Below are 27,380 nucleotides of genomic sequence, written 5' to 3'. Positions count from 1 at the left end.
CATAACCGTTGATGATATACAGACCCAGGCTTCGACAGAGCTGCAGGAGGTCTTTCCCATTCTTATTTACTATATGATCATGGTTATTTCTGTGGATATGGGCGAATGTGTTATTAATAACAGTCAGTTTGTAGTTCATGTATCTGCTCCCTTGTGTGTTGGTGAAGTCCGGCTGTAGTCCTGTTCTTGCATTCAGGTCTCCACACATGAGCACGTTTCCCTGGGCCTGTATGTTATTTTAATTGAATTTACTGTTTAATTAAAATTTTTGCTAAAAGTTTGTCTAAATTTTTTGGCACAAAAGATGGCATGCATTTAATAAAGTTAGATGCATTAGGCCTACAAAGTTTTTTTTTTAAGACACTTAAAGGAGTCAAATATCGACTTATAATAGGAAGGTTAATTTCTGTCATTGATCAGGTGTTCCTAATTTTATTTATTTATTAAGTAGAAGCACAAGTGCTCCTGAAAAGAAATAAGCATAAACCTTGCGAATGTAATGTTGCCTTTAAAAAAAAAAAAAAAATCGCAAACATTATGCAAAGTGTAAACTATTAAATATAATCTACAAATCATGTAATACTGTACCACTAAATAAGCATTTTGAGGGCTTAGCTAAACAAGCCAATTAGAGACATTTAATAATCATCTGGTGTTTTATTAAATCATTCTTTCATTTCACTAATCAATATTTTTTTTTTTAAAACACAAAGGGTCACTAATGATGCTTACATTATAACATGTGCAAATTCACACACAACGTATCTTTAATTTGGCCAGAATTGCAGGTGCCTTAATATCCAAGAAAGTTTGGAGAAAATATGAAGTAAGTTTAATGTTATTATAGATTATAAAGAGTTTTATAATTAAATACATATGAAAGGTCATCTAAAATTACCATTATTATCCCCACCCCACCCTTTCCAAGCTAGATTCCCCCCAGTGAATTTTGGCCATTTCCACCACTGAGTATAACATAATAATGTAAGTAACTTAAGATAATTCTACACGTAGTATATAAATATAGCCAAAGTATCATTCCATCTGTAACAAAGGAGGGGAGAACGGAACCAAAGGACAAAATCCCTGTGGATTCTGTAGATCTTGCAGCTGTAGTGGAGAAAACAAATAGATCTATTCTACACAGAATACCAAGCAAAGTGTCTCCTCACTACTTTACTTTATTATAAAAAAAAAAAAAAAAAAAAAAAAAAAAAAAAAAATATATATATATATATATATATATATATAAAAAGACAAAGGCATTTATATTCTGTCAAATGCACAGTCACATGTGAGTTTTAAAAATATTTTATTGTCCCTTAAGAAAAATAATAATAATCAAGAGTTGACACTGATATAAATGTATTGTACAAGTCAAAATAAAAAATAAACAGTGTAACTGATTGTTAGACAAACTAGCTAACATAAATATATTTATTGATTACAGTGTGATTTGGTAATTGTACAGTAACTGAGGTCCAGTGAGTACCAAGCAGCTGTCAGAATATGTTTTTATGATCAGTTATATTCTTAAATGCCTTCATAGACACAGAAATATTCTAAAATGAGAACTACTTTAAATCACTGCTTTTCAATATCAAAATCTGATTTTGCTTCCCTTTTCTGTGTAAAAAAGTAAATTAAACTCCCAAAATGCTGAGAGTCACACGAAGAAAATACAAATATAATTTTAAAAATCCTTAAAGGGTCATGAAACCCCAGACTACTCTTTCTGAGATTTTAGCAGAGGTGTTTGTGTTCCACATCATAGAAGACAATGTTAGAATTCGATAGTTCTAATTGTTGGAGAAAACTGGTTAATTTTAAGCTTTTTTGCGCTACTTTCATCTTCCGGGTTTAAAATCTACATTGTGTTGACGTCACAATTTGCAATGGACTATAGTACATCGATGACATAGTATATCCTATGTTATTCACAACAGCATGTGTTGATTTTCTATGACAGACGCTTCAGACTGCAAGACCGCGTACATTCACTGAGAGAAACGTTCATGGATTGAAGGAGAATGTGTGTTTTTGCTTTGTAATAAGAGTTCAGCACAAACGGGATTCCAGTTTTACAGCTCCGTGACACAACAAGTCAAAAGACTATTATAAACGCTGCAGAATAAGCCTAACGTTATCAGAGGTGCAACAGCGTGTTCATATATATTTTTTCGATGCAGAGTGCAAATGGCTGTGCATGTATTTATGTTTTTAACTCGATGGGAGAGAAATGAAAGTCTCCTCAGTGAACCATGACCACTTTTTTTTATAACTGTGGCGAGAGCTAACCAGTGCTGAAACGGGGGGTTTCATGACTCTTTAAAAATTAATCTGATTTTGAGAGACGTCTCACATCAATATCAAGTTCTTATGGATAACTAAATTAATGTGGCCAGTCACATTTCCATGGATTTGACTCTGGGGCTTTAAGACATTTGCCCAACTGCTCACAGCCAGGAGGACTCCAGTTCTGAGGAGAAAGAGAAACACATGTTCAGACAATGCCTCTATTGACAGTGTCATGAAATTTACAACGGCTTTCCCCATACATAGACACTGGAGGGCGCTGTTACTCCACTAGCTGTTAAAAAGATACTTATTGCCTATTGTGAAACTAAACAATCTTCCAGAGCATTAAGGGCACAGTGATTAAAATCTACAAAGGCTGCTAATAAAAAAAAAAAAAAAAACGAAGTAAATAAAATACTTCAAGAAAAAAAAATGTTAGCTACAAATATTTTTTTTGTATACTGATTTTTAAAACATTAAGTTAGTAAAAAATAAAATGTTTCAATTAAGCAAACTAAAATCGATGAAAACAACTGTAAAGCTGTGCTAAAATTTTCTGTTGTATGTGCAAAAAGGTATGATATAATTACCTAGCAGTACAATATTTAAACACCACCAAAAAATAAACAAAATTACAAAAAATTAAAAAACAGTTTGACTGGTTTGCGTCTATTGTGACATTTTATTTAATTTAAGAAATTTTAAAATTTTTCTAAATTTTCTCAGTTTTGAAATTTTTTAAATAATAATAAAAAAAAAAGAATGTTGATTTCATATGATACTGACCAATGGAAAATTAAGTTAAAAAGGTTAAATCAGATCTGCTGAAACTGACAGTATTGATCAACCAATAATCATCTCACCATGACAGCCAGGTCACACATGTTGAGCTGCGGCATTCCAGGGATCAAATCCTTCTGATGCTGCTCCACTACAGCGGTTACCCGTCTAAGAACATCCCGGTACTCCTTAGACTCCACACTTTAAGGCAAATGAAAAAGGGAGAGGTCAGGAAAGAGACATGTACTTGAAACATATATGTATGATAGATATAAGATATATTTTTTCTTTTCTTTTTACAGTGGTTAAGTATTTACAAGATGCTTCATTTTATTAATGCTAAATATAGAATATACATTTAGAATTTCTTGATTTTGGGGAGAAACCAACTCTGACAATGTTCTTGACAGGTTTTATGAGACACTTTCAGGTAACATATACTTGTACCATAATGTTTACATGTACCATAATGTTAATCCAAGAATACCATAGTACTATAACATTATACTACCCCCCCCCCCCCCAACATGGTTAAAAACACATTTTACAGTTAATTTACAGTCAATTATGCTTCTACTTCAAAACAATAGCTGATATTTGCTCTCGGGTAACTGTTTTAGATCAACTGCATCATTGTCTTCTTCAATTAATCTTCACAGCCTCATCTTAGCATGGAATATAAAATAGTTTTAATTAATTATTCGCTCATGCATAATAATTACAAGATAATGCATGAAAAAATCTGTGACAGACAAGCAATCCCACCATAACACACACAAACGCACACACACACGCACACAGGTCCCTGAGGGCTGCCGTTTCCACAGAAGCGGTCATGTGTCCTCTCATTATTTGTGTTGGACAGCATCCCGCACCCCTGCATAGTGTGCAGGGACCCTGATGGTTTCAAAGGAACGCTGTTCTCAATAGGACCTGAAGGCTTAATGGGCTTCAGAGAATGTGTGTCTGTGCGAGAAACACACAGAGACAAATATCACCACTGCAATTACGGCTGTAATACAAAGGCAGGCAGCACCTGTGTCAGGCCTGTCCCTTGCGCTCAAAGGCAGCCTTCTGATTGGCCCCTGGGGAGAGGGTGTGTACGTTGTGGGGTGGAAGAGTGTCAATTAGTGGCAGTACCCTTCTGCTCCCCTCTCGCTCAACTCACAACCCCAGTCTCTACACTTCTGCCTTCCCCCGGGAGAATCAGGCAACATCTGCTCCCCTCTCGCTCAGCCTGGACCAACAGTCTTCACCCCGAATGACCATTCCCCCAAAACCCTGAGACACATTACTTCACTTCCTACAGGCTTTTCATCAGCTGTTAAGAGGTTTCGTCTAGTGGTTGACCAACATCAATGACTGACTGGAATATAACAGCAACAGAGTGCTGCAGGGATGACATTTTTGTAGGCCAAAACCCAAAATCAAAGTAGCATTTTAGTACTTTCAGTTCCATTGTCCTGAAGTCAATGGTTTTTTGGTTAAAAATAAAGTGAAAATAAGGTCTGTGGTTAACACAATCTCAAGATATTTTCATGTTTTATTCTATGACAGAAAAGACATCAATAACACCCTCGTGATTTTTTTTTAAATCATTAAGAAGTGGCTAAATGGGACTACAGGGGCTGTTGGGGACATTAAAAATCATCACAATAAACAGGTAAACTTATCTAATCACTAGTCTGCTTTCACAGACTCATTGTGATACTCTTGCAAACTATTCTAAAGAAACTTTTTTGAAAGCTTGATTTAAAGTCTGAAAGAGTTGTCTAAACTTGACAGACCTTAGTCAGGCTAGCACCATGTTTAATTTTTGACAGGAATAAAAATGAGTCTGTGGAGGATAGAAGTACAGTGCGATCAATGGATTGTATTTTGGTTTAATAACATACCGATTTTTCAGCTGACAAAACATCTTCCTGAAAAAATAAAAATAAATAAATAAATAAAATAAATCAGTAGATAAAAACTCCATAAAACAGTTTGAAAGTTTTGAGAGTTCTAACCTTTGTACAGTGCATGCCACATCCAATACTGCCAAAACCTTAATCCTTCATATCATAGTTTTCAATTAAATTAAATTCAATACAGCATCTAACATCAAAAAATGACTAAATGTCTATTGACTTGACTTTGAAATCATGCGAATGAAGACAGGAAGTTTTTAGGATCCAAAAAGTTGTTCATTTATTAAAAAAAAAAAAAAAAAAAAAGTACCTTTCATAAACTTTGGTTTGGTCATTTAAAAGCCAATGGAAAATCCTTTTGGGTTTTTGTCAAAAGAATCCGGGCGATGCTAAATTCTGAGCTGGTCTACAAAAATGTGTCACTCTGCAGCATTCTATTAAAACTGGAGGACTGCCAATTTCACATCATTTCAAGTTTGGAATTTAAATAATTGCATACTGATAAAAATTAGGTGTAGTAAATTCTAATAGTATCGGTTTTGTTTTGGTTGGGCCTTATAATAAATGACACATTATAACCATGAATTTCAAATCCCATCCATCCAAGGGGTTCTGTGCCAGGGACTGGCTGCTTTAACTCTATGTAACTTTACGTAATTTAAACCTTAACATAGTTGTAGTGTAACTGAGCATTAAGTTACAACTTCTAAATATTTGACTGTTGCACCTTTAAACTTAGTTCAAACATAATGCTACATCAACCAAATATTTACACCAGCCACCAACCAGGAATAATTGAAATAAACTAGCAGGCTGACCTATTGAATTACATAACTGAGCTTATATTTTACCTGACACACTTCAATTATTTAGACATAAATGATGACGCTAATATTTACATTCATTTAGTCATTATTTCTGTGACTAAATGACTCCGCAGCTCTAAAACAGATCTATGCACATTCCCATTTGTGTGACCCTACGTCACTTGTGCATGCTAGTTTTTAACAAAAATTAGAAATCAATATTTTCTGTATTAGTACTAACAACTAAAAAAAATCTAGAGTATACTATTTAATGCATACAATACAATTCCTTTAAGTATACTGTATAATGGGTTTTATGATCATTTCTATGTATGTATTTATTTATTATTATTATTATTATTTTATGTAATGCTGATAGTTACTTATATATATAAAAAAAAAATGCATAGCTGAAATGCTTGGCTATTCCTTAGGCTTAGACTTGCTTACTAGATCATTTTATGTGGCTATACATTACATTGTGGAGAGTGTACAACCTACAAGTAAAAAAATCTTGCAACCAAGTTAAAGAAACTGTATGTAGTTTTGTAAATAATTTTGGTACTTTGGAGTCCCCTACATTATCATAATTACAGTGGATAGCTGTACCTGCACTTTTGTTGCTGCTGTAAAGCAATCTGCACTCACATACTCCCAGAACAGATGTTTAGAGGGAGTGTGAGAAAGAATCAGAAGCCATTCTTACAGTGTATTTTTACAGTGTCTAAATTTCTGCATTAAAATTTCAATGATGACATTCTCGTTCAAATATTCCCCCGCACCCTGGTAGTCATTGTAAAATTTTTGGAGACTGAGGAAGTGTGATTTTTTTTGATATTGCACGTGTCAAAAATAAAATAATTGAATTCCCATCTCCTCTTGGGTAAAATGCTGGATCAATTTAGAGGGCTTCAGATCACACACGCAGGAAACATTTGGTTTTCTATTCATGATAGACGCAAAGATGCACCAAGGGGTACAGATATGCTAAACTTATGCCGCCTTCACTGTATGTCCTGTGTATTATGCCCCTGGGTCTTTAATCAATAATTAACCATAACATGTTTATTTATGCCTAGAGCTAGATCCCAGACAAACAATAGAAAATTCACAGTCAGCATGGCTCATTAGCATTTTTCTGAACCTTGCTTTCCTTTCTACAACTGTAGACGCATGATTAACAATAACAATGCATGCAAATACAGTCTTTTGATTTATAATGCATGACACCCAGGGCGCAGGGGCATTGCTCAGGTGTGTCTCCAGACTGATTAGTGATTCGCACACTTGCAAGCACAAAACAGCATTCTCCAATTCTGCATGCGGAGAATACAATGAAACGAGCGAATCGGTATTCACATGGTAAAAACACCAACAAGTATAACTGAATGAATGTCCCCCACACACAGTTGGAGCTAGACAAGGGAATTGAGCTGAAGAGGCAATCAAATACCTCTGCCTTTCCTCTCTGTTTCTCTCCCTCCACCATTCCCCCGGTGGAAATTGAGCAGTTCTACAAGCACTATTGATTGAGGGCTGAAGTGCTTGTCGGCAGCAGATGAGGCCCAAGTTGCCTGCTACATTAGCCCCAGGCAGGATGGGACTTAAGTGCTCTCGGCCGGGATAAGGCAGGCAGGCAGGCAGAGAAGGCCGTGAGATGGGGGTCAGCATGGCATGGGTTGTGTAGACCCAAAGATTTCCTTGGCCTGTTAGCTTGGTCACAAGGAGTCCCTTTTTATACGATGATTGTACAGGACAAATTGTATTGATTCCTAAATTGATTTAAGGTCGACATGAAATCCAAATTGACTTTTTTTTATATTCCAGGATTTTTAATAGCATGATTCACTGGTGCATGTTATTCTAAATGAAATGAATGTATGTCTTTATATTCTTATACCAAATATCCTTTTTGAGGCCAATTAACCTTTAGAAGTGCTTTTTGGTCATTAGTTCACAGGTTCCAAAAAATATTAAGCCGCACATCAGTTTCCAGCACTGATAATAAATCAGCTAAATTAGATTTCAATGTATATAAAAATAGAAAAACTATTTTACATCATAATAATATTTCACAATATTATTTTTTCCCTTGTATTTTTGATCAAATAAATGCAGCCTTGATGAGCATAAGAAACTCCTGTAAAAAAACATTAAAAACTTTTCTGATCCCATACTTTTGAACGGTAGTGTGTGTGTGTGTATAGATAGATAGATAGATAGATAGATAGATAGATAGATGCTGTGTATATAAAGTGATGTGATATACAGTCAAGTATGGTGACCCATACTCAGAATTCGTGCTCTGCATTTAACCCATCCACAGTGCACACACACAGCAGTGTACACACACACACACACACACACACACACCTTGCCGGCCCAAGACTCGAACCACACCGTGAACACACACCCAGAGCAGTTGGCAGCAATTTATGCTGCGGTGGCTGGGGAGCAGTTGGAGGTTCGGTGCTTTGCTCAAGGGCACCTCAGTCATGGTATTGCCGGCCCAAGACTCGAACCCGCAACCTTAGGGTTAGGAGTCAAACTCTCTAACCATTAGGCCACCATTTCCACATGACTTATATACACGGTTCTCTAAATCTAAGTGGTTTAAAAAAAAATTTAGGTATACAATCTGATTATCTGAACAAGATTACAGCAAAAATTAAGCTCGAAAATGATTTATAAATATAAACCAAACTTTGACAAAATAGTTGGATGATGTCTAAATAAATATAAAAATTGATAATTCTAAGCATAAAATTGAGAATTCTTACTCAGAATGTAGCTGCATAGAACATTTTGGCCATTCGGCTGGACATTATAGTCATAATTTTGTCCTGACATGAATTTTTCAACTTTTTGGCAGCAATCTGGAACAAACACATGATAAATTTTCATATTTTCTGTTTCAACGTGCAGACGTCAACATTATACAAATGATGGTGAAATAGAGGCATTTACAAAAAAACAAAAATCAGATCTAAATGGCCATAAAATTCCAAAGGAAGAGTATACTTTTTTGTTACTACTTTGTAGTTATTACTACATGTTGTGTCCCTTTTTTGAAACTTGCTTTGTTATTTACGTGAGCTGGGCTTCGGCTCTTCAACGAGGATAAATACGATGGTGTTTACAAGCAATCATTTTATCAAACCTAATGTTACTAACACATCAAAAGTCTGTATACTGCAGATATGTTTTGTGTCAAGGTGAAAGTCTTGAAGAGTTGTTCTTTGTACCTGCCTAATAGTTTAACTTTTATATAACCTTTTAACTTTTAACCAAAAATCCTTTTTTTTTTTTTCTGGTTGTGACAGTGGACTTGTATTTTCTACTTATATTATATTAATTATATTATAATTATTATTTTACTCTATTATAGAGTATTTGTCAAACACCACAACCAACAGTAGGGGGTTATCAAATAAAAGTGGGTAGTATACAGCTAGTCATGTGATCTCAACATGATAGAAGACCTGATCTGGAGAAAAACAGCTTATCTAAGCTACTGATATGTCTTCATCTGATGTAAGTGTACTGTAAATTATAAAAAATAAAATAAATAAATAAATAAAAAACACCTTTCAAAAGCACTATTAATTTCTTTGGATGTAAATCTTTTTTGAAGCGGACAAAATAAGTAGTTTGCCTTTTTTTTTTTTTACCTAAAAAATAAATAAATAAATGAATAATAATGAAAATATAAATACATTTTCAATGTATTAAATTTATTGGGTTTTCATAAACACCACCCACTCCTCGTTTCTTCAAGAATACCTAATGCTGGTGTGAGGTTTGTGGGGGACAGTGGGCACGTGTGGCTGTGCTGTCAGTCTGCCGCTGGACTGGAGGTATGTGCATAGCCAAGCTCTACATCATCTTAAGTGGCTCTTTAGGTGTAGACAGAGATTAATGAGCGCCGACCGCTCCAGCTGGGTGCACAGAAGAGCAGACGGTCAGCAGCCTGACACGGATTCACTGGGGACGAAGAACGAGCGAAAGACTGGAAGAATGAGGGGGGTTGGTGTTTGGATCTGGACCATTCTGACCTATTCGTAAACATCCACTGTAAACTGGAAAGATAAGGAGGATGAAGATGGTCAAACTAACAGCTCTCTCTTCTCCAGTGCTCAACACAGCTTTTGAATTTTTCTTTTCTTTTCTTTTTTCATAGTTAGTGCTTAAAACCAGCAGAGCATAGAAGAGACATAAGACCAAAAACAACATTGATGTTTAATTACTCTGTCTCTCTTCAAGAAAGAGGAGGGATATAAAAAAACAACAACAACATTGAGACGAAAGAGAAATAAAGCTGAAAAAGGGTGAAAGAGAGGGTTAATCAGTTCTTAAAAGGGATGAGTCACTGGTAACTAATCTACTACTATTTAATGAGAAAGAAAATGATAAAGAGGCATTATGATAATATATATATATATATATATATATATATATATACACACATACATATATATACACATACATATATATATACGCATACATATATATACATGTGTATACATATGTATACATGTGTATATATATATATATATATATATTATGGCATTATGGTATACACACACACACACACACACACACACACACACAGGTGAACTAAGTGCTACTAAGAATGTGTTACTAATGTTAATACCATAATACACTAGAAGTAACATGTTGGTACTTTGTCAAAAAATCTTTTATATATTTGATACATTGAAATTATAAAATTTTTTAAAAAGTTTTAAAATGTCATTTTGCAACTAAAATGCCATTTTCTTTAAATAATATTGTACACCATTTCAGAAAAAAGTGGACAAAAATGAACATATACAATGTGATGAAACACTGACTAAATTTAAAGGGTTTTACATCAGGATTACATTAAAAAAATAGTTTAAAAATTTTCCTCATGCTAAAACACTTGAAAAAGTGTTTCAATTGATCTGCTTTAAAGCACTGCTGTTAAAGCCATTCACATGGATGTCTATGGCCATTGCATTGTGTTATTTAAGTGTACCACTATGTTGTATTTTTAAGACTTTTATATAATTATTATATTATACTGTATTTTTCCCCAAATGCTTCAGAGTCATGCATTCTGAACACAAACCCAACAGAAACCTAATTACACACGGCTTCCATGAGACAGGTTCGTTGATTTGTGGTTCATCAAATCATCTAATTGATTTTTAAAAATATTACATTTTGCAGTTCTTGTGCACATAAAATTAAGGAGTATAAGGTGTAAGTTATGTTTGGCAGGTGTGGAAAAATCTGGGTCAACATGAAATGAAACGAGAACAGTGAATTAAATTTCTAAAAGCTGGACCCACCAGTCTGAAATACCTCAGAGTGCAATGCAGCACTAAGTAAAAATATTCAGATTATTTTGTCACATGTGAAGCACTTTCAGAAACCCTTGTGATTTTCCTCTGTGTGTCTTGTAATCCAGCATGTTTAATGAAAGCAATGGATTCGCAGCTCTTTCTATTCTTTAGTGTAGGCCCCACTAAAACACCCAGTACAAAAAATATTCAGATTATTTTAAATGATAAAGACGGAGACAGTGATACGTGTGTGTGCGCTGGACAGAGAGAAAAAGACAGATAGAGAGAAGGATGAGGACAGATGAAGACAGAAATATAAAGAACGAGAGTGGTTCGAGTGAAAGATGGCTTGAGGGGCAAATGCTAATCTTACTGAAGAAACAAACAAGGCAGGTCATAGCGCAGAAAAAAAAACACATGCTGATGTTATAAATGAAAACTCTGTTCTTAATACTTTACAACCCTCTATTTTTACACTGTAAAAAATGACTGTGAATTTAATGGTAAAACACTGTGAAAATGCTACAGTAAAAACCTGTTAAATGGTTTACGGTAAATTCCCCTACTATATACGGGTGAAAAACTGTATTGGACGTTACATGAAATTTTATAGTAAATGACTGTGATTTTTAACGGTGAAAATGCTACAGTACAAACCTGTTAAATGGTTAACGGTAATTTCCTGTAAAATTTACAGTAAAAAAACGTAAACTGACGTTCCCAGAATTCTCTGCGTTGCATTTAAAATTTTGTTTTAATTTTATGTTTTTTTTTTTTTAAATAACCATGTTTCTTCTTATTTTTTTTCTTATCTGTTACGTTTATTAGGGTTGTATGTTACATATAATGTTGTTAAATTAATGTTAACTGCATATTTCAGTTTAATGAGTCTCACCATGATTGTGTTTAGTGTTTGTGTGAATGACACTGTGCACCTTCTATGCATCTTATTTTGCTGCTTGTGATGGGCTTTGTTTCATCACGTGACTTTCTCATCACCACCTGCTTTTGGTGGTTACCAGTGTATTACAAATGTACAAAACAGATTTCAGTACTTCAATAAGTTGGTATATTAATATTATATCAGTTAAATTACGGTATTAAACTGTACATTTAAGGTAAAACCGTTAAACCTAAAATGGTGTTACCGTATTTTTTACGGTATAAAACCGTTAAACCTAAAACAGTGTTTTTATGTTTTGTGATAGTTGTTCATGAGTCCCTTGTTTGTCCTGAACAGTTCAACTGCCTGCTATTCTTCAGAAAAATCCTCCAGCTCCTGCACATTCTTTGGTTTTCCAACATCTTCTGCATATCCGAACCCTTTCCAGCAGTGACTGTATGATTTTTGAGATCCATTTTTTCACTCTGAGGACAACTGAGGCACTCGTACATAACAATTACAAAAGGTGAAAGCGTTAACTGATGCTCCAGAAGGCAACACGATGCATTAAGAGCTGTAGGGTTTAAACCTTTTGAATTGGACGATAAATTGACCTTATTTTGTCTTCTGGGAAACATGTATGCATTTATGTAGCTTCTAAAGTACAGTACTAAATGAAAAAAATATGATCTTTAATCAAAATAAGAAAAATTTACACATCATCATCCTGTTCAAAAGTTTACACCTCCCCGGCTCTTATTGCATCATGTTTCCTTTACTAAGCATCAGTAAATGTTTTGGCCTTTTGTAATTGTTATGTACGAGTCCCTCAGTTGTCCTCAGAGTGAAAAGATGGATCTCAAAAACATACAGTCACTGCTGGAAAGGGTTCAGATATGCAGAAGATGCTGGAAAACCAAAGAATGTGCAGGAGCTGGAGGATTTTTCTGAAGAATAGCCAGCAGTTGAACTGCTCCAGACCAACAAGGCACTCATGAACAACTATCACAAAACATAAAAACAGTCGTAGATCATCCAGTAAATGACACACAGCATTAAGATTTAAGGGTATGTTAACTTGTGAACGGGGTAATTTTTTACTAATTAATTTATTATTTTGTCTTGTGGAGTTTATATATACATCCATTATGTGAAATAGCTAATTCAAGACAGTCCTAAATAAAAAATAACATGCAATTTTCATGATACCTCTTGAAAATTATGAACATTTTGCATATTCTGCAAGGGGTATGTAAACTTATATATATAATTAAATGGTAAAGCAACCAACTTGGGGAAGTCATGGCCTAATGGTTAGAGAGTTTGACTCCTAACCCTTAGGTTGTGGGTTCGAGTCTCGGGCCGGCAATACCACGACTGAGGTGCCCTTGAGCAAGGCACAGAACCCCCAACTGCTCCCCGGGCGCCTCAGCATAAATGGCTGCCCACTGCTCCGGGTGTGTGTTCATGGTGTGTGTGTGTTCCTTGGATGGGTTAAATGCAGAGCATGAATTCTGAGTATGGGTCACCATACTTGGCTGTATGTCACTTCACTTTTTATTTTCCCATCATATACACCATCACCATGAAATCCTTTAAAATATAACAACTTTCCCCACATCTTACATACTTATGGACAACTTACATGTGTAACAATGTTGGTCGCATGCCCTCTGATGGTCTTTACTAATATTTGAAGGACAGTATTAACCGTCTGTGGTATTTCATTCTTGTTGAGCTTTGTTTATAATACTGCCATACAAAGGGCACAAATAAATTAACATTAGTTAAAAGTTCCATATAAAGTTCATTATATTAAAGATTAATATAAATCAGATGTTAAATGGTATTTCTCTTACAGTCACTTTTATAGACCTAGACTAGAAAGAGCTTAAAAGAGAATTAACATCTCTAGCAAACTAAGAATTCCATTTGTTTTCAGTTTAGGGAATCAGTGCAATAACTAGTGATTCTTGATGATTCACTGCCTTTCAATTTTTCACTACGGGCATAAAGGCACAAAACATGCGAAATATGACCTTTTCAAACAATGTGGAAGCTTGACATTTGCTCAAACTCAAAGGATCTTGGTTTGGAACTGACAGCAAGAAGAGAGCAACAATTTGCATGTTAGTCATGATAAAACATTTCAATGTAATTTGACAGCTTTTGCATAACGGCACTTACCCGTGTCTGTAATGTTTAATATTGCTTTTTAAATAAACAAAATTATTAATATTGGGCTCCAGACTGCTCCTAAGATGGCTGCATTTCCGACCAAAAATATTAATTTGTAATTTATATTTTATATCGACACCGCCAACTACAAAAATATAAAATGTCATGTTATGACAAAAAAAAAAAATGCATGTAATGCCTTTTTTCCTGTTTGTTTTACAATCAGATCTTTTGTTATGTTGACATAATAAACTGAGATGATGCCATCAAAGTTTTAGTGGGGGGGGGGCATAAATAAACTTTCAAACAGTCCTCATCTCTGCCAAACACCTGCTAAAAGCAGCTTCAGTTGTGGCAGCATGAGAGAGATCGAAAATAATTGAGATGTGCGAAGTTAAAGTGCGGACAAGCAATGTCTATTTCGTGCACCACTTGAACAATCTACAATAGGTAAAGCTGTCAGTTGTGTGGACATTAACAATATCATTAACAATTCCCATTGATAAACGATTCTAATATGACTTCTTGTTATCAAGATCTTCAGTTTATGCTGTGTTCTGTTTATGTGTGAACATCATATTATTTGTAGCGCACTTGCCATCCAATAATCACAATAAGCTTTGTGCTCTGTTACCTTTTACTAAAGAAAGTATCAGCTTTAAAATTCTCCCAAATTCATAACGACATTCAAACAATAAATAGCATTTTGGCGCTCTTTAATGTGGAATGAGTGATCGCTGTAGCACCTCAGTTCAAGCTACACATCAACCTATCATATTCACGGGCGGACTTACCCGTTAAGCAAATGTCGGCGACTGCCTTGGGCCCCCAAAACCCAAGGGCCCCTAAAATACTTTTCATATACAAGATGCGCATTAAGCGCATACGCACAAATGGTTGCTGTTTACAGAGTTTATTACCACAACAACCATCTGCGTGTCTGAGTTGAATGTTTTTATTGTGTGTCTTTGTGTATCCGCAAACAGACCAAGGAGGAAATCCCCCCTAGAAAAAAATAACTATAAAGAGGAGCATTTTGCTAAATATAATGCGCTATTTTGCATATTCATACTTTTACTTAACTTAATTCTGTGGCACGTAAAAAAAAATTTTGGCGCCTAATTTTGTTTCTCATGGGAGCCATTTGCTCCTTAAATTATTTTTATTTATTTATTTTTGTCTGGAGTCCTGTAATACGAAAAAAAAAAAAAAAAAAAAAACATATATTTTGTGCATTAATGCAGAATCATTTGAAAAAATAAATGTGATGCATAATTTTTTTCTCACAGTGGTTATTTGCCATAAAAAATTTAATATTGGTATATTGTGCCTTTTGTTTAAACTCCACATGAACCGGAAGCTGCTTCCAACTGAAACAGAATATTGAATAGAAGGTGGGGTTTCACTTTTGCGCTCCTCCTCTCATCTCTTTTACTCACAGCAAAGGCCTTTATTCACCCCCTGGAGCCATGTGGAGCACTTTTTATAATGGATGGATGCACTTTATTTTGCTTTAAAATCTCGACCTCCATTCACTGCCATTATAAATCTTAGAAGAGCCAGCACATTTTTTTAATATAACTCTGATTGTATTTGTCTGAAAGAAGAAAGTCATATACACCAAGGATGGCTTGACTGTAAGTCATGTGGTCATTTTCATTTTTGAGTGAACTATACCTTCAAGGCACTGAATTCATATTTAATAGTGTGGTTCTTGACATCTGGTGTCCAATCTTCAACCCCTTACCTGATTGGGTATCTCTCCCCAGGGTCCTGTCCCAGATGGAAGATGAGTGGTTGCATGGTGTGTTCCTCTTGCGTGTGTGTGGTCACACCAGGAACCTCCTGGCCAGGACAGAAGTTTATACCCTGTTTGGAAAAGAAGGTGAGATCATTGATCTTCCTCCTGAAACACTCAACTCACTAGCTGTCAACTCACTAGATTAATAACACAGCTGAAATTGACCTTGCTTAAAACAAGTCCAGTCAAGAAGATGAGATGCATTACACAGGCAACTATTCCAAATGCTCATAGAGTCAAAGTTTTGTAAATGTATGTTGTATATTCTTATGTAAATTACTAACAATATGAAATGGGGTTGGTCAGCATGATCCAGTTCATCCCTGCTGGTAATAATTCCTTATGGGAGCAAAAATCCTTCTCTTTTGAAAACTATTCAAAGTCAGTGTATTCTGATTAAATTAACTATTTTGAGGCAACAATAGCTAAAAATTTTGATTTTGGTTCTCAAATAACTTTCTTTTTTTTGTAATCTTTTTTATAATCTTAATTTTTAAGGCCCTATATGGTTCAATACCAGAGGTATGGGGATCTCAGTGTGACTCCATGTGTGTGTGTGTGTGTGTGTGTGTGTGCTTTCAGTAGCTGGAGGCTATTGTGAATCCTACCTCCTAGAAAGACCGCAAGGCTTTATTTGTGCCCTGTGGGAACTGATAAGTAAGATGAGTTCCTTCCAAATGTTTTAATATTTTGGTGTTCTTTACAAGAGCATATGTTTGGAGGGTCATTTATAAGGTGATTGTGAATACATAAAACACTGTGTTGTGTCACCCAGGGACTGGGTAGCAAGCTGTGGCACACACACACACACTTTTCATGGCAGCGCACAGTCCCCTGTGATCTGGCCTGTGACTTGCTCTCTGTCTTTTGAAGCAGTCTGTGTGCACTGATTTTACAGGCATGAAACAGTCCAAATCCCACAAGGTTTGGAGAGAGTGCTTCAGTCTGCACCCAAGGAGCAAAAGCAACAGCATTAATAGCGGGGGGGGGGGGTTCTATTAATAATGCAGCGCGGGCGGCTCTGTGCTGCTGAAAAACGAGAGCAGGTTAGCATGGTGAAAGAAACAGCAAGGGGGGCAAGTGGATCACACGTGAAAAATGTGCACGAACATCAAATAACTTGGAATTGTTGATGCTCAAAAAAAGCTTTCTTAAAAATATTCAGCATGAAATGGCATTCACAACCAATTTAACTTCTGTAACGTGAATTTCCAAGTGAAACTGGAAATTTTATTGGGGGGGGGGGGCGGCGGAAAAGCGGAAGGAAAGGAGAATTGTAAATCATGGAAATGTATGGAAATTTTTCTACTCTTAAACTCGGTTCCACACAAGGAGAATTGTGTGGAATCAAGAATTTAATTTTGTTGGTGCTGGTAACCAATATCAAAATCTTGTTTGCTGAACTTTTATTAACAACATTTGTTCTGTTGTACCACCAATTGTACTCTCTTTTCCTAAACATATTAGCTGAGTGTTTTCAAATTTTTTTACTGGTATATTTGACTGGGCACTACAAAATACAACAGTATAATGTAATGTAATGTAATGTAATGTAATTTGACATTACATATTTGTATGTCTTTAAAGGAGGGGAGAAGTGCAACTGTTATGCAATGCAAATGTTAAAAATACACATGCAGAATGCATGGTTAGTAAAACTTAAAGGGTTAGTTCACCCCAAAATGAAAATTATGTCATTAATTACTCACCCTTATGTCATTCTAAACCTGTAAGACCTTCGTTCATCTATGGAAAACAAATTAAGATATTTTTTATGAAATCGGAGTGCTACCTGACCCTCCATAGATAGCAATGCAAATGAAATGTTCCCAGGTCCAGAAACGTAGTAAATACATCTGTAAAACAATCCATGTGACATCAGTGGCTCAACTTCAGTTTTGTGATGCTACGAGAATACTTTTTTTTGCGCAAAGAAAACAAAAATAACAATTAACTCAACCATTCTTCTCAACAAGTAACATCTTCCGCCATTTTAGAGAGTATTACAATGCATATGGACGCTTTCCCCCAAGCGTAAACAACGCTTATTATGCAGATTACATTCATGCGCGAGCTTTCAGCCCGAACGTAAACATTCATAAAAAGGCACCGGGTCGAGTAACACGTTTCAGCGCCGATTCTGCTCGTGTTTGGCACTTTGAACTGTCCTGCAGGTGGCACCATGAGCTCAAGCAGCGCTCTTAGGACCATTCCGTCTGTGATGTTTCTTTTCGCAGTTTATATAGGTAATAGCTTGAGGCCATTTGCACGATTTCAATCATCATGCAGTAACAAAGCTACCCACCAACCCCCCACCCCCCTTCAAAATCAAAACTCAGATCTACGCGAATCACATGGGCCGTCCCTCAGAGGTCGGAAAATATGGAAAAATCACATCCCTGCATAATTTTCATCTTGGGGTGAACTAACCCTTTAAATCAGTCTAATTACCAACAGGTTAATCATATGTGTACTTAAAAATACATATCCAGAAATGTAATATATAGTGTAAATAAATGTTTTTTTCTTTAATTAAATAAAATATAAATAATATGGATTATTATTGTTCAGTTTATTGTTAGGCCCTGTTCTGTGCAGTTCCACAAACAAAATCCTATAAGAAACACTGGTATGTTGCTTTAAGTTTGTTGTTCAACACTTCAAGTGTTAAGCCTGGTTTCACCCAAGGTTTTTTTTTTTTCACTACTGTCAACTGATGAGGTTTGCATTACTTTCCACGGTCACCTTTGACTTGCACAGTTGGGGGTTTAAAACACAATTAATATTCAGTATTATCAATTTAACGATACTGACAATATCGCATGCGAACAAAATTTCAAATGAATTGAGCTGGATAATAACACTAACTTTGCAACATTGACACAGTTATTGAACTGAATTTAATCAATATTGAACTGACTTGAGCTGAATAATGACATTATTGTCTTTTAGAGCTGTTTACAGCTGAACTGAACTCAATTCATAATTGATGAACTTTGCAACACTAATAGTTATTGAACTGAATTTAGATTTACATTTATGCATTTAACAGACACGTTTCTCTAAATTGACTTATAAAAGAGGGAAAGCAATTTGTCAAAGGGCCAAAAATATTCATAATACATGAATGTACTCATAGTACACTGCATGTACTCATGTAGTACATGAAACAATACTTAATTTAAGACTGAAACTGAGTTGAAAAACTACACTATTGTCTTCTAGAGAGCTGTTTTACAGCTAAAATTTAATTAGTTTCATAAATGATTTTTTTTTTCAACATTATATTATTTTCCTGTTTATTAATGTGAACTAATGTGCTTTGAAACAATATGCACTGTATGAAGTGCCAAAAAATCAACAACAGTTCCTCCCCAAGCCCAGCCATGAAACAAAGCTCAGATTTCTAAACATTAAGTACAGTGAAACTGATGAAATGTGTAATTTAGAAAAATAATTCTGAAGTCTTAGGTGGTGTTGCACACTAAGGCTACGTTCACACTGCAGGGCTTAATGCTCAATTCCGATTTTTTTTAAAAATTAGATTTTTTTGCAAGGCCGTTCACATTTCCAATTAAATGCGACCTTTTGTGATCTCCTGTGTGAACGTGAAATGACCCAGAAGTGACCCGCATGCGCAGAAGAGTACTCAACGGTCAACGACGTAACTCGTTGTTTGCGGAAGTAGCTAACGTTAAACATGGATGTCAACAAACAGTGTAGTCAAACAGCGGAGCTCTTTTTGCAATATTAAAGTTATTTTCCCAACGGAGCCAGCACAATTACAATCTTCTCGTTTAAGAAGAAAATTAAAAAGGAGGAGGAGCGAGCAAGGTTTTGGCCATGGCGTTTTGTGGAGCAGTGTTAGCAACGTCGGTACAGGAGAAAACGTTTGTGGGTGCGGAGTCAGAGTCGCAGCCAGGAGTGGTGGGATACTGATGTGAGTGGCTTTTTTCTTCTCGTTTCCCGCCTACTTCAACGCAGAATTATGACGTTTTGTAGCGTATCAATGACGTACGGGTCGGATACATGTGGCCTGGCCGTTCAGACGGAGGTCGCATTTCAAAAGATCGGATACGTATCGGATTCAGGACCACATACCCAAGTGGCCTGGGTTACATTTGAAAAGATCGGATCTGTGTCGTTCAGACTGTCATGAAAAGATCAGATAAAGAACTTAAATTACAGGGCAAAAAAAATCGGAATTGGGTTGTTTCAGCCTGCAGTGTGAACGTAGCCTTAACCCTCTGGAGTCGATTAACGCGTATACGCGTTTTGGGGTATTTTCTCCTGATAACCCCGACAAGAACTTAAATTACACTTTCAGTTTTGATTCATACAGATAAGAGCAATACATCAATCGAATCTGTAAAAGGGTCTACTTTTTTTTGTATACAGCCATAATAACAACAACCACTTGGGTGCACTTATAAAATAAAATTCATAAACAAACAAGGGTAGTGCTGTCTGCAGCCTTTGGCTGCGCTGATCTTCAGATACAAAATGGATTTTTTGTCATTAAAATGAACTGTAACTCAGTGAATACTTACAACACAGAGGACATGAGAGAGATATCTATAGAAAGCCTGACATGTCTTACTTTTAAACTAAACAAGTGCTGCGGAAAACAAATATTCTGTGAAAAAGTAATCCATATTGAAACAACGCGATGTCCGTTTTTCACGTCTCCCTTCATTATCTTCTAATGCGACCATGCCCCCGCGCCGCGCAAGCGCGCTTTTTGAGATTCAAAATGTTTCACTGAAGCGCGCGGCTTTTGAATACGCCCACACAAACAGAAGACAACGCAGAGAGACTGTTCTTCAAGTTTTTATTATTTTACTGTTTGTTTTTCTTCGTTTGATGAGAGGAATAAGACATAATTCACCCCAAAAAAGATGTGTGATGTGGTTGAGGATTTCAGATTTGGATTTCCTCAGAAAAAAGAATGAGAGCACTTTATTCAGCAGAGTTCATAACAACATGAGTAAGTCCTCTTTTTATTTATTTATAGTACTTGTACTAGTTTTTTGCACATAACGTGTAAACATTTTACTGGTTAGACTTTTTCCAAAGACTTTTCCAAACTATAATTCCTGACTAAATGTATAATCAAGTGAAATATTATGAAGTTTCAATGACCAATATACAACTACTGTACCATTCAAAAGCTTGATGTAAATAATATAAATGTAACAATAAATGTAACTGTAACAAATATAAGAAACAATGCTGTTCTTTCAATTTATCCCCCCTAAAAAACCTAAAAAAAAATTATTCTCAGCTCTTTTCAACATTAATAATAATAATAATAATAATAATAATAATAATAATAAATAATAATAATGATGATGATAATAATAACAATAAATGTTTTTTTGTAGAAAATAAGAAGATTGTTAAAAAGGATTTCTGAAGGATTGTGTGACTGGAGTAATGATGCAAAAAAAAATTCACCCCGTTGAAAGTCAGCTTTGATTTTTCCTAATAAACTGTTTAACTGCACTCACAAGTGAATATTAAATTATGTTGTGTGGGATAATTAAATATATTCTAAATAAACTACAAACATAAAATTATATAGATTTATTTTGTCCTCACATTCTTTCTTGTAACTCACCCCTCTCAGTGACACAGCTGACTGAATGGCTCATTATGCAGCTCATTATGCAGGCCTTTGTCTTCTCAGGTGTGAATTCATGATAGTTGACGCCTACTCGCATATGGACTTTATACCAAACAAAAAGTGTCTTAGAAAATTTAAATCATATATTGTTTTCTGTAAGTGAGGTAAACAAGATGATTTTCACATCATTTAGAAAAAAAAAATTTCTAGGCTACAAGCTCCCAGTTCTCAAAATTCCTGGGAACCAATTTCTGTATGTGTTTTATTGCCTTTTTCAAGTGATTTAACATTTTTAGTTTTTCACTAACCACGACATAACATTTTTTTTCTCAAAAAACCACAATCATGTACATACATGCTGCTCACATATTATTATAGCCTAGTTTGTGCTGATTACAGGGGATTAGACTTTTAGCCATTAGATATTTATAAGAAACTGAAAAAAGCACAAATGTCAGGGCATGACAAAACTTCTCCAGGCCCAAAAATACCCTTAGACTCCAGAGGGTTAAATACTTCATATTGTTGCTCAAAGGTGTGATGCGGAGTATCATCGGATGCAAAGCACTTACACTGTGAAATTTCTCATTTCACACCTCGCTGATCCGCACAGGTTTCAAGAGGAATTCACCCAAGTGACTGATACTATTAAGCCATCATTTCAACCAAGTTTAACAGGAAACAACCCAGAGGGTGAAAAGCCTTGTTTTCAGAGTAGTGCAGTATGGATCACTGCCTAAATATGTGCAAAAAGTGTATCGCTTAATCTCTGACGTTGCCCACAATCATTCAAATCAATTTCAGTGCTTTGAGCTTAGAAATTATGGGTAAACTGATGTGACAAATGGTACAAGAGGTCAAAATGCATCTGAATTTGTGTGCAACTCTAAAGCAGCAGGTGAAACCTCCCAAAAAATCAAACAAACCATCACTACAAAACACCATCCAACAACCCCCTCCCTCCTCGTGAGAGGCGAGCTCAGCTCAAACAATCGATTGGCAGCTCACAAGCAATCAGCCCATCACTATATTTTGGTGTGAAGTTACACTCCAGTTCACATGAGCTGATAAAGGAGGCTGCTATTGATTCAGAGAGAGCAATTTAAGCAACCGATGGGGCATAAAACAAACCCTCGCATTTGGAGAAGAAGCCCGCGGCCCAGGCTGACGGCGGACAGGGGTTGCATGTACTGTATGTGTGTTGTGTGACTTTAATGGGAAACGGAGTGTGTGTAGTGGGTATGAGAGACAGGCAGACGCATCCCCGAGGGCTTGACAGAATGCAACTCACAACATGAGGGATGCTGCTGGAATAGAGTGCTAATAGATGAAGCATGTTTGCAGAAGTGGTCCCGCTCCATTAGCTCCTTTAATATGCATTACTGCCTGATCTTCAAGTCTATTTGATAAGACATTGTTTTTGAGATAACATTAACGCGCTAATGTGCATTTTGGAAAGCAATTACCGCATCAAGAGGCAAGAAATTTTCAGAGAAAGTGTGATTAATTGCACAAATGTTGACACCACAATGCTAAGGTGTTTTGAGTGATTGCTGGGGTGTTCTGGATAGGTGCTAGTCGGTTCCTTATTGCTGCAAGTCAAAATAGTATTCCATTATAAGTCAATTGGATATTTTTGCCTGCTTTAATGTTCATCAACCAAAAATAAAAGCCAGACAGTTTGAGGTATCTTTCATGTCTATAGTACAAACAGTGCAGGAAGAGGTTAACAACTATGATGAGAGGTTTAAAAAAAATCCCTTATAGATATGTATGATATATCTGTACCATATCTGTTATTCATGTGACGTTACAGATTTTTTAACTTACTGAGGTTGATACTTGATATAAAGTGGCTGTTATTAGATATACAGGTGCAGGTCATGTATTTAGAATATCATCAAAAAGTTGATTTATTTCACTAATTCCATTCAAAAAGTGAAACTTGTATATTATATTCATTCATTACACACAGACTGATATATTTCAAATGTTTATTTCTTTTAATTTTGATGATTATAACTGACAACTAAGGAAAATCCCAAATTCAGTATCTCAGAAAATTAGAATATTGTGAAAAGGTTCAATATTGAAGACACCTGGTGCCACACTCTAATCAGCTAATTAACTCAAAACACATGCAAAGGCCCTTAAATGGTCTCTCAGTCTAGTTCTGTAGGCTACACAATCATGGGGAAGACTGCTAACTTGACAGTTGTCCAAAAGAAGACCATTGACACCTTGCACAAGGAGGGCAAGACACAAAAGGTCATTGCAAAAGAGGCTGGCTGTTCACAGAGCTCTGTGTCCAAAGCACATTAATAGAGAGGCGAAGGGAAGGAAAAGATGTGGTAGAAAAAAAGTGTACAAGCAATAGGGATAACCGCACCCTGGAGAGTACTGTGAAACAAAACCCATTCAAAAATGTGGGGGAGATTCACAAAGAGTGGACTGCAGCTGGAGTCAGTGCTTCAAGAACCACTACGCACAGTCGTATGCAAGACATGGGTTTCAGCTGTCGCATTCCTTGTGTCAAGCCACTCTTGACCAACAGACAGCGTCAGAAGCGCCTCGCCTGGGCTAAAGACAAAAAGGACTGGACTGCTGCTGAGTGGTCCAAAGATATGTTCTCTGATGAAAGTAAATTTTGCATTTCCTTTGGAAACCAGGGTCCCAGAGTCTGAAGGAAGAGAGGAGAGGCACACAATCCACGTTGCTTGAGGTCCAGTGTAAAGTTTCCACAGTCAGTGATGGTTTGGGGTGCTATGTCATCTGCTGGTGTTGGTCCACTGTGTTTTCTGAGGTCCAAGGTCAACGCAGCCATATACCGGGAAGTTTTAGAGCACTTCATGCTTCCTGCTGCTGACCAACTTGATGGAGATGCAGATTTCATTTTCCAACAGGACTTGGCACCTGCACACAGTGCCAAAGCTACCAGTACCTGGTTTAAGGACAATGGTATCCCTGTTCTTAATTGGCCAGCAAACTCGCCCGACCTTAACCCCATAGAAAATCTATGGGGTATTGTGAAGAGGAAGATGCGATATGCCAGACCCAACAATGCAGAAGAGCTGAAGGCCACTATCAGAGCAACCTGGCCTCTCATAACACCTGAGCAGTGCCACAGACTGATCGACTCCATGCCACGCCCCATTGCTGCAGTAATTCAGGCAAAAGGAGCCCCAACTAAGTATTGAGTGCTGTACATGCTCATACTTTTCATGTTCATACTTTTCAGTTGGCCAAGATTTCTAAAAACCTTTCTTTGTATTGGTCTTAAGTAATATTCTAATTTTCTGAGATACTGAATTTGGGGTTTTCCTTAGTTGTCAGTTATAATCATCAAAATTAAAAGAAATAAACATTTGAAATATATCAGTCTGTGTGTAATGAATGAATATAATATACAAGTTTCACTTTTTAAATGGAATTAGTAAAATAAATCAACTTTTTGATGATATTCTAATTATATAGGATGGTCCACAAATTTTTTTTAAACCTATCATCATGTACTTATCCTTATGTTGTTCAAAACCTATATGACTGACGACTTCTGTGAAACATAAAAGCAGATATTTGTAAGAATGCTACCACTGACTTAAAAATAAATAAATAAATTGTTTCACAGAAGAAAATTAAGTGTCATGCAATCTTTCACAACATGAAATCAGACACAGTGAGTGAAGCCGAGAGCAAGATATGCCTCGTCATATTTTCTGCATTTAGCTTTTTTTCTGCTGATGGCCCATGTGCCCCACACTTTAAGAACCACTGCATTAGAAAGACTTTAAATAAATAAATAAATAAATTATATATACCTTATTATATATATTATTTTAAGGTCGAAGTCTTCAGTAATGAAATGCACCATAACACTATTACTGCTTGAGTAATTTCAATGTGCCGTTTTAAAGTACGTTCATATTATATACGCTTTCAAACATTTCCGCACGTAGCGTGCAAGGGTTGCCAGGTTTTCACAACAAAACCCGCCCAATTGCTACTCAAAACTAGCCAAATCACGTTCCGAGTAGGGGCCACCGGTATTCCAGGGGGTACAATACATGTTTTATGGAGGAGTTCACCAAACCGTGACTTGGCAACACTGTAGCATGCTGACTTGATGCTTCCTCTGAAGACTGCTTAGAAGTGTTCGACTTGAAGCAGTGCTGATTAGACCAATCGGTGACGGTCATCAAAGTACTGTGAGAGCTATGAGAAAGCAGATGTTTCCTTATGCTTTCTCTCACCATACTTTGATGTCATACACTGATTGATCTTCAAGTCCACTCGAACACACCTCTTTACTCGCACGTGTCACGTGATCGAGTGTAGCCTCTGTGATTTAAAAATTGCGTTTTTTCTAGTGGTGGGCATAGATAAATTTTTTAATCTAGATTAATCTCACTGTAATCTTGGAATTAATCTAGATTAATCTAGATTAAAATGGCTCATTTGAATTCTGCCTAAGGCATTCAAATTATGTTCAATAAGATGTACTTGTTAGTACTAATAGGGCTGTGCTGCACTCAAACATAGTAGTTTGACGACGACTCTTCCCCTGCGCTACATTGCTTGGCCCGGCATCTTCTGCATTAGCTAAGGGATGCTTTGCGTTTAGGTGGTACTTGAGACTGGAAGAACTCATACAGTAAACTAATTCCGCATTGCACAATTTGCATTGCAAACAACCTTACGCCTGTTACACACATACTCCGTCTGTAGTGCGTATGCGTAGCTTTTTTTTTTACGCACCCATGTTAACGGATTCCAGCGTTCACGCGGTTGCGGTCCGTCAGTGCGTTCCAGGAGCGGTGCATCTGCAGCGCATGACAGCGCATTGTTCGCGGTAAAAATTAACATGGATTGACACGGAAATGCAGTAATTTCACAATAAATGTATACTAATTAAAGCCTATTGTTTTTTCACACGCAACACATGGTTTTTGGCTAGGTTTAAAACAAGAAAAGAGCACCTTTAGATAAACGAGGCAACATGATATAGGCCTATGCACTTTTATGGAAGCAGAAAACAAAGTTCATTAAGAACCATGCGATTGCTTGTAATAAAGATTTAAATGCAAAAGGCACGAGAGTTGACTGTTTCTGTCAGCGGTGCTTTAATTTTAAATATTTGCAATATCCCAACAAGAAAAGTAGGCTTATTGTTGTGTTTAAATGTTTTGCCGCTTGCTTGAGCAGCTTATTATACAAACCTAGAAGTCAAATGCGTGAATAATATGTTGTTTATATTTATTAAGTTTAAACTAATGTCTATGATTATGAAAGACTGTTACTGTTCTGTGATGAGTCACAATATTTTTATTTTTATTTAAACATAAACATAGTTTGAAATATAGAATCAAAAACAAATGTTGTGTTTGTGGACTAAACAGCCGTGGATCAGTAGCGGACTGCAAACGCATCCTGTGTGAAAGCACAATGAGTACGTGCTGCTTCTGCACCACATACGTAACGCACACGGACTGCATACGCACTGCAGACGGAGTAGCCTATGTGTGAAACAGGTGTGAGTCTTGTCAAGGTTTTTTTTGGGAAGCTTGGTAATTTCACAGCAGGCATACACACAGATTCGAAGACTCGTTCTCGCTCCTACAGTGCAATTCGTCTAGGTATACATCCACGCTAAACTATCACGGTGAAAGTCATCATAGCTTGCGTAGTATAGACCCAGCTCCCAACCCAACTTTGAGAATAGATTAACGGCGATATTTTTTTTTTTATTGCCCAATAAAAGTCTCACGTTA

General features: G+C 36.2%; 1 protein-coding gene across 4 annotated transcripts in view; it reads right to left on the bottom strand.

Moving 5' to 3' along the window:
* Positions 1 to 1,295: 1,295 nt before the first annotated feature.
* Positions 1,296 to 27,380, bottom strand: part of LOC109052187 (N-acetylgalactosamine-6-sulfatase-like) — a 45,596-nt gene continuing 19,511 nt past the window's right edge. For 2 of the 4 annotated variants that reach the window (XM_042760954.1, XM_042760956.1), the window contains 3 exons: positions 15,933 to 16,054; positions 3,162 to 3,279; positions 1,296 to 2,479 (listed from right to left, as the gene is read on the bottom strand). In XM_042760954.1, the coding sequence (XP_042616888.1) occupies positions 2,393 to 2,479; positions 3,162 to 3,279; positions 15,933 to 16,054 (327 nt within the window). In that variant the 3' untranslated portion in view covers positions 1,296 to 2,392. Of the gene's footprint in view, positions 2,480 to 3,161; positions 3,280 to 9,564; positions 9,874 to 15,932; positions 16,055 to 17,695; positions 17,733 to 27,380 lie in introns of those variants that run through there. The other 2 variants (XM_042760955.1, XM_042760957.1) reach the window with 2 other exon arrangements.

Source organism: Cyprinus carpio, chromosome A7 (assembly GCF_018340385.1).
Source record: "Cyprinus carpio isolate SPL01 chromosome A7, ASM1834038v1, whole genome shotgun sequence".
Taxonomy (NCBI): Eukaryota; Metazoa; Chordata; class Actinopteri; order Cypriniformes; family Cyprinidae; genus Cyprinus; species Cyprinus carpio.
The sequence above is the reverse complement of the archived record's forward strand: the minus strand, read 5'-3'. Positions and strand labels throughout refer to the sequence as shown.